This window comes from Pinus tabuliformis, chromosome 6, assembly GCF_031772625.1.
Source record: "Pinus tabuliformis cultivar Carrire ecotype Pingquan chromosome 6, CPIR1, whole genome shotgun sequence".
Lineage (NCBI taxonomy): Eukaryota > Viridiplantae > Streptophyta > Pinopsida > Pinales > Pinaceae > Pinus > Pinus tabuliformis.
This window is the reverse complement of record NC_142292.1, coordinates 1,277,974,911-1,277,983,687: the sequence shown is the minus strand read 5'-3', so window position 1 is coordinate 1,277,983,687 and position 8,777 is coordinate 1,277,974,911. Positions and strand designations below refer to the sequence as shown.

At 42.4% G+C, this 8,777-nt stretch overlaps 1 protein-coding gene across 1 annotated transcript; it reads left to right on the top strand.

Moving 5' to 3' along the window:
• The first annotated feature begins 1,937 nt into the window (after nucleotides 1–1,937).
• Nucleotides 1,938–2,324, top strand: LOC149263316 (uncharacterized). Its single transcript, XM_089387485.1, has one exon. The coding sequence runs from the start codon at nucleotides 1,938–1,940 to the stop codon at nucleotides 2,322–2,324; it is 387 nt and encodes a 128-aa protein (XP_089243611.1).
• Nucleotides 2,325–8,777: the final 6,453 nt, after the last annotated feature.

The following is an 8,777-nucleotide window of genomic DNA, read 5'->3' as shown; positions in this document are numbered from 1 at the left end:
ACAGGAAGAAATTGGGCTTTTGGAAACCGACCAGTTTTGTTCAAGAGGTGGTCGCCATTATTTGACGCGAAAAGGGAGAAGGTAGACGAGTTTCTGGTTTGGGTCAGAGCGCCCGGTCTTCCTCCTTTCCTGTGGGTGGAATCTGTATTCAGATCCATTGGGAATCTGCTGGGCACATACCTTGAAGCTGATATGTCGTTCCTTCACACCCACGAAAGAGCCATGGCCAGGATACTTGTTCGTTTAAATCCAAAAGAGGGGTTAGCGGAATCCATAAATCTGCAGTACAGGGATTATTTTTTTGAACAACCGTTGGATTATGAGCACCTCCCCTTTAGATGTCACAGGTGCCATGAATATGGGCATTTGGCAAGCGATTGCCCCCTTGGTAATCGCAGAAGGAGATCGCAAAAAAAAGGTGAGCAACGAGAGAAGAAATTGAGGAAAGATAAGGAATTCATGACTGAGGATCATCCTGAGAACATCACTATGGAGGAGAACCATCCCGAGAAGGAAGCTGTGGACAGTCAGGCCATAAAGTCCGCGCCAGAAGGCATCGAGACCCATGGTACTCCGGAGAAGAAAGCCATGGAGACTATAAACGAAGGTGTTGACATCGTTGTGGAAGATCCAAACGGTATGCATCGAGACTTATGTAATTCCTCTCCATTTTCAAAATCTAAAGATGACTGTTTAAAAGATGGATCTCCTCTTAAAAACTGTAGAACTGATGATCAGTTAAAAATTGAAAATCTTATTGCTACTATTCCATCCATCGACCTGAATTGCGAAGATGTTCCCCTGAATAACCTGGAACCTGTCCTTTCCTCTCCGGTGTGCCATTATAATCTGAGATCTCTTGACAAAAAACATGGCAAAATGTTAGAATCCCCTGACCCGATTGGTGGGTTAGGCCCATCTTTGTCTCAGGCCTCCAAAAGGAAGGTGAGAGGTAGAAAATCAAACCTGTCAAAAGCACAGGTTAAAGCAAAGTTTGATGTTGCTGATGGGAAACAGATGTCCATCCCTGGGGCGCTTAGAGCAGTAAACCCCCTTGACCAGGTTGTAAAATGTTCTTATTATCTTGGAATTGTAGGGGTTTAGCCAGTAAACCCAAAAAACTGGCTTTAAAGGAGTTAGTTTCGCGCTACAACCCGGATATCATATTTCTTCAAGAGACCCTTGGCAGGAGTTTTGAGGTGGAAAATGCTCTTAGGATCTCTCTTCCAGGATGGGTTTTCCATGCCATAGATGCTGAGGGGAATTCGGGGGGTTTGGCTATTGGAGTCCGGGAAGGTAGGTTGCAGATAAATAGTCTTTGGGGAATGGCTCATGTCCTCGGCATGGAGGTCTTTTCTCCTGAGATTGGAATTCCTTTTCTGATTATAAACATCTATGGGCCTTGTCAGGGAAGGGAAATTTTCTGGAACAACCTATTATCCAAATCCCTTTTAAAAGACAGAAGTTTGATTTTAGGAGGAGATCTAAATTTTTCAATAGGGAATGCGGAAGCCTGGGGTCCTTCAGCCAGGGAAGACCCACTTTCGGATTTCTTTTCAAATGCTCTCCTCTCCCACAATCTGATAGATGTAAATCTAATCAAAGCAAAACCTACCTGGAGGAATAGAAGAGCAGGGGAGGAGAGAGTGGCAAAGCGGTTGGACAGGTTTCTCATCAGTGAAGATCTGGCAGCCAGTATCCCTATGTTTAGGAAATGGGTGGGTGAAGGGGGGAACTCTGATCATTTTCCCATCCTAATGGAGTTTCAAAAACCTCCCCTTAAACTAGCAGCCCCTTTCAAATTTAATGCCTCATGGTTGCAGGAGGAATCTTTCAATATTCTGTTCAGGGATACCTAGAGGCATCCGGGCAGATCTTCGTCGGAGGAAAAAGGGGCCCTGTTTATGGACAATCTAAAAAGACTCAAAAAAGCTACTATGGAATGGGCAAAAGATAGGAAGAAACAACAGAATGAGGCGCTATCCAAAATTGATGCTGAACTTCGGGTCATGGAGGAACCTGAGGCAGATGGGTATGCCACTCAGGAGTCAAAAGATAAGATTCTGATGTTAGAAAAACAAAGAGGCAAGATATTACTGGACAGAGAAGAGGAATGGAGGCTAAAAAGTAGGGCGATCTGGTTAAAAGCTGGAGATGAGAACACAAAATTTTTCCATAACTATGCAAAAGGCCGGAAAAGTGTAAACACAATATGGAAACTAAAGGATCAGGAAGGAAGAGAAGCTACCTCTTTTGAGGAGCTATCAAAAATGGGAGAGAACCACTTCCAGAATCTGTTTACAGAACAAGAAGGGATCACCTGAGCAGAAGTAATCAAAACAGCTCAATGCTTTCCCCGTTTCGTAGAAGAGGAGGAAGCAGAAGATTTAGCTGGAGAAGTGACAAAGGAGGAAGTGGAAAATATTGTAAAAACAATGGCAAAGGATAAAAGCCCGGGTCCGGATGGGTGGACTATCGAGCTCTTCCTCCATTTTTTCGATTCAATTGGAGATGAACTAACTGAGGTAGTGGAAGAATTGAGGAAAAAAGGTGAGATATACCCCCCTTTTAATGCTACTTTTATAGCCCTCATCCCAAAGAAGGAGGACCCGGACTCTTTCGAAGACTTCAGGCCAATTTCCCTGTGCAACTGTGTTTATAAAATTATAGCAAAACTTATTGTTGTTCGCCTGAAACCGGTCTTGTCAAAAGGCATATCAAGTGAACAATTTGGTTTTTTGGATGGTCGACAAATACATGAAGCCATAGGGGTGGCTCAGGAGACAATCCACAGCATTAGACAGTCAAACAAGAAAGGAGTTGTGATTAAAATAGATCTGTCCAAAGCATATGACAGGATCAGTTGGACATACCTCAGGATGCTGCTGACTCACCTGGGTTTTAAGTTGGATTTTATAAACTGGGTGATGGGATGTGTAACCAGTGTAAGTTTCGCAGTTTTAATTAATGGGGCCTCGTCTCATTTTTTCAAAGGGCAAAGGGGTCTGAGGCAAGGATGCCCTCTATCCCCACTGCTTTTTCTCCTAGTGGCAGAGGGTCTAAGCAGGTTGATCTTGGAAGCTAGAAGAACAGGTTTGGTAAAAGGTTTGGAAGTAGCTGTAAATCTGTTCATTTCTCATCTCCTTTTTGTAGATGATATTCTATTATTTAAAAATGGGAGCCTGAATGAAATAAAAGAACTAAAAAATATTCTTGATCTATTCATGAAATCCACAGGGATGCAAATAAATCTTAGGAAGTCTCAGCTAATAATGGAAGGTTTCAGCAGAAACGAATGTACCCAGATCTCTGCTATTCTGCCCTTTGAGGTCTACAATATGGAGAATCCGTTCAAGTATCTGGGTTTCTGGCTGAAGCTAAATTCATACTAAAAGCAGGACTGGAACTGGCTGGTGGCCAAAATTGAAGCAAAAATCTCTCACTGGAGTTTTAAGTGGTTATCCAGAGCTGGCAGACTGACCCTGGTAAATTCAGTGTTGCAAGCCATGCCAGTTTTTTTGGTAGCTTTGACTTGGATTCCAAAAGCGATCCTCCATAAGATAAAAAAGATCTGCAGTAGGTTTCTTTGGTCTGGGTCAAAGGAGGACTCTGTTCTTCCATGGGTTGCTTGGGAAAAGATTGCAAAGCCAAAAGACTGGGGAGGCTGGGGAATCAAAAATCTCTATGACTTCAGTATTTCGCTGGCAGCCAAGTCCGGATGGAGAATCATTAATTCGGAGAACTTGTGGACAAGAGTAGTGAGGCAGAAGTATATAGATCCTGTTCCTCTGGAAGACTGGATCCGCAACCAAAATAAGAAAGGAAGGAATGTTTCAGTGATATGGAAGGCTACCACTGAGGAATTTAAAGTCATTGAACAAGGACTGGCCTGGCAGGTAGGGAATGGAGAAAATGTGAGGATAGGCAGGGACCCTTGGGTGGGTTGCAATGAACTTTTCGCTTTGTCCCCAGGGCTTATCAGACATCTGGAATCCAAAGGCATCCTTTATTTAAATCAGATTGAAAAAATAGGGCAGTCTACTATATGGGGGCAAGCTTGGAAATCTGGAGAAGATTTAGAGATTAGACCATTATGGTGGAATGAATCGCAGGCTTTCGTACAGGAACTATCAAGATCCAATGTAAGAATAAGAGATAGACCTGACCAGTTGGTCTGGGCCCATGCAGACTCAGGATCTTATTCCCCGAAAGCAGGTTACAGTTTCTTAATGTCGAATAAAGGATGGGAGGATCCAGAATGGTGGGAAAAATCCCTGTGGAAATTAAAATGTCCAAAAAAGGCCAGATTGTTTTTTTGGTGTGTGCTCAAAAATAAAATTCCAACCTGGGATGTTCTCCAAGCCAGATATAAACAAGGGCCTGGAAGATGTCCATTATGTAGAGCTGACTCGGAGACCATCTACCATCTCTTTTTGGGATGCCCTTTTGCAAAAAAGGTGTGGGAGGAGGTCCAAAAATTATTGAAGAAGCAGTTAAGCTGGGAAGGGGATAACATAGCGGCTGCTTGGGAGCATTGGTGGAGACACAGATCAGAGGGGAATTTGAGGAATCTTCCACCCATCATCTGCTGGGGAATCTGGATAGCTAGAAATAGAAGTATCTTTAATGACAAAACCCTTTCAGCAGAATCGATCGCTATTCAAAGCTCAGCCATACTATCCAGCATTCCTGAACCAGAGGATGCAAGAAAAAATTCTCAGAGCAGGGAGGAACAATTAAGAACAGGGATTCCGTGGGCCTACTTTGATGGCGCTTCTCAGAATAATTCAGCTGGGGCAGGGATAATCATCCACTTAAATGAATCACACTCCTTAAAGGCTTCAGTGGGCATTGGTTTCGAAACGAATAATTTTGCTGAGATAATAGCTTTAAAGCTTCTCCTTTGCTGGCTTATCCACAGAAACATCTTCGCAATTCAGATCTTTGGGGACTCTTTGAATGTAGTGAAATGGGTTAATGGAAACAGTAGATGTCAAAATTATTTGTTAAGGCCGCTTTTAGAAGAGATCTTGAATTTAAAACTCTCCTTTAATGTGTTTTCAATTGAACATATCTACAGGGACCGAAATGAAGCCACGGATAAACTTTCTAAAGATGGCCTGCAGCAAGCTATGGGCATTTGGAAACTAACTGAACAAATCCATGAACAGATCCATGTGTCGGATCTCCCTCCTTATGCTTAAAATTTTCAATTATCAGCTGTTTTAGTTTATGTTTCTTTTTCAATATGTATATAGCTGTATGCGTCATAGCTCCTGTTTTGGACATATGACTGTATACGCGGTTTTTCCAAGTGCTTATGTTCTTGTTGGTGGGTTGTTTTCCTTTCAAGGAGACCCACTGGAAATCTATACTGGTGATATCTCGTCGCTGTTGAAATCCTCATAAAAAAGACTGAGGTTTCAATAATTGCCGTAAGGGAAGATCACATTGTTTTGGTGGCAGGGGAACAGTATTTTTGGTTTATATGGATAGTTCAAAGAAGTTTGTTTCCTTCTCTGAGACTCTGTGGGTGTCGCCCTCACAGTAACTGAATGCTATGCATCTGCTTGTAACTTTTTATCTATATTATATAAAAAGTTCGTGTTTTTTCTCCAGAAAAAAAAAAAAAAAATTTATGAGAGTATAATTATTCTTGAGCTTATGAGCTCTTACAAAGTATTCGATTCCATCTTTAACAAGTAGATACTTGTTCTCAGCTCTATAGAAAATATCCTTTCTATCATACAAGTAAGGACTTCCTAAAACAATTCCACATATATCCAAAGGAACTATATCTAACTCAACCTCATCTACAAATGTTGACCCAAAAGAAAACTTGAGTTTGCACTATCTAGTCACTTATAGTTGTGCTTTATCATTCAACCATCCTATTGGGTATGGCTTCTTATGAGGTGTAGTTGCTAATCCCAATTTCTTTACAATTGCTTCAAAAATCAGATTTACTTGTGAGCCACTATCAAACAAAGTATCAATCTTTTGATTTTTGGAAACAACTCGAATATGGAAAAGCTCATGTCTTTTTCTCTCATGTTCTTCATCAATAACAGATTGAGTAGAATTACTAGTAGATGCTTCAGAATTCTTACCTTTTATACCTGTGGCTGCAATGATTGTTTCATCTCCCGAGTTTGACCCTAATCTTTTTGAATAGTTGCAACAGTCTTCTTCTTCTTGCGCTTGAACTTCTTAGGTCTCAGCTCTGGATGCAGAATCCAACAGTGCTCATCATCATGCCCCTCCTTTTTATAGTGAGTGCATGAAGCTTTGCCTTTCTGTGCAGTGTTATCCTTCCTTGCTTTCCACTTTTGCTTTCTTTTCTCCTTGCTCTTTCTTACAGTGGGTTGGGATGGTCCCCCAACTTCTGGATTCCCATTCTTTCCTCTAGCTTCTAGATGAGTAGCTTGTACAGATACCTCATCTATACTAGTGGGATTAAACATGAGGATAATATGCCTCATGTAGCTGTGTAGACCACCAATGTACTTCAAAAGAGTTTTTGGTGAGTCTAATGAGATACCCAACATCAATGCTCTCTTTCGGAACTATTGAGTATACCCTTGCACACTTTGCCCTTTCAACTGCTGAAGAGTTTGCCAACTCATCATGGCTTGTTGCGTGTAGGCCAATGGATAGAACTGCTTTTTGATTGCAGTAACAAATTCACTCTAGACAGAGATGGTCTTACCATGCTTCCTCATATCAGCTTGGGTTCTGCCTTCTCACCAAACCAAGGAAGTGCCCCCTAGGCGAAGGCTTGCCAGCTGAATCTTGCTCTTGTCTGAGTCTATATTTTGTACTCTGCAATACACATCAATTTGTCTAATCCAATTGTCCAACTTTTCAGCATTTAGCTCTCCATCATATATAGGCAAATCAAATTTAACATCTAACTTAATCAAAGATGCCTTCTTATTATGCACAGGGCTACTAGGAGGTGTAGGGAAGCTTTCCTCTTTCTCCTTTCCTTTGGAGTGGTCATGGGAATGAGATTCATCTTCTTCTTTATCTTGCTTAGAGCCTGATGAATCTTTACCCTTATGCTTTCTAAAGTCCCTATACATTTCTTCTACCATAGATTTTATAGCTAGGAAACTTTCTATGAATTGAGGGTCTGACCCGATAGAACCTTCCTCTGACATTGTCTTCCAAGAATAGACTCTACCAATTTCAGGATTAGTTTCCACCAACTCTCCTTCTCCTAATTTGAGCTTTGATCTAGTGAGCATTCACAGCTAAACCAACACAAGATTGTCTAACCTTACAGCCTAGATCTCTGATACCACTTGATGTGATAATCACCCTATGAGTGACCTTAGTTGGAGATTTATTAAACAAAAAGGTATTACAAACTCATGTGATGGTGTGTGTGTTCTGTGTTATTGAAGCAACGGATCGATCAAATTGCCAATACACAGAAAATAAGTGGAAATACAACAGAGAAATACAGTAAGCAACACAAAGACACAAACTCTTTTTAATAAGGAGTTCACCCTATTCTACAGGGCTACGTCTCCAGTCCAGCTTCAGTGGTGGCCTTGTTTTATTGTGTCTTTCAGCAGAGAAACTACAATACAGGGACACAATGTGAGTTCTCCTTAAGCAGATTTTTCTTGGTAGGATGGTTCTTGGATTCCCCAAGCCACACGAAGTACACAGACTCTTGTTCTTCCTACTAGCTCTGTGACCCTCGATCTATAGTGGAAAGACCCAAATGTGATGCTCAATCCAGATAGATTCCTCTATGGGAAGGCTTGAATCTTCAAGCTCTTTGGTGCTTGATGTGGCTTGTGGTCAGCTCGGCCCTCTGTCTCCTCTGCTTGGTTTTACTGCTCTCTGTGCTCAGTCCTCCTCTCAGGGTTCATTGTTCACTGTCTCTCTTGGTCGCTTGGACTCGTCTCTATTCCTCCTCTCTTAATCTCCATTCAACTATCTTTGTTCATGGTTTTAGCCATTTGATATCCATGCATGTTTAGTTCCTCTCATGCCTATGTCGATTCGCCTACCACCTACGTGCTTGGAGTTCCCTGTTCGGCATCAGCATGAATGCTTGGGAAGTAGCCACACGTCCCCATCGGAACAGCGCCAGCCTGCTCATTGATTCATTTCTTTTGTTATGTCATGGATACGTTCTTTCTCTACCATGGCAGTCAACAAATTCCAAATCCCCTTAAATCGCGGCTTAATTCCCTGTCGATTCTGCTTCTGTGTATCGGGCGCAATCTCAGCCATCCGATCTGGGCTCCTTAAGATCTGACATCATACGCATGTCAAGCGCATTTGACTTGCTCGATCGATAATTTGCGATCACAGTGGTTTTTCCCTCACCTTTGCTGCCACATGTCCTTGGCTGAGTGAGATTGCTCCGCTTTCCTCCAAAACCTCTTATCGTTCAAGGGCGCCCCGATCAAAACCGCTGGTTTCTGGGTCGTGGGTCCCACCTTCATACGTTGGTGCTTTTCATTTCTCTGTCTATGATCCTTTGGCTCCCAATGTGACCAAGGGCTTAAGGCCCCTCCATTTCGGCCTTGTTTGCCCATCGATGCGCGATTAGTGCTAGGTGCTAATCGTGCATCGAAAATTAGCTCCTTTTCCCATTCCGGGGCTCCCAGGGGGTACATCGACCTCCTGCGCAGTCTCCATGGGCCTCGGTCAACGCGCTTTGATTGAGGTCCTTGTCGTTTCACGCCAGCTGCCATGGCCACTGGTTCAGGGTGTTTTTGATTGCTATTTTTGATTCTTCAAGGATTTGTTTC

Excerpts from the sequence above, each read along its gene's own strand:
- LOC149263316 (XM_089387485.1), top strand. The coding sequence starts at position 1,938 with ATGGAATGGGCAAAAGATAGGAAGAAACAACAGAATGAGGCGCTATCC.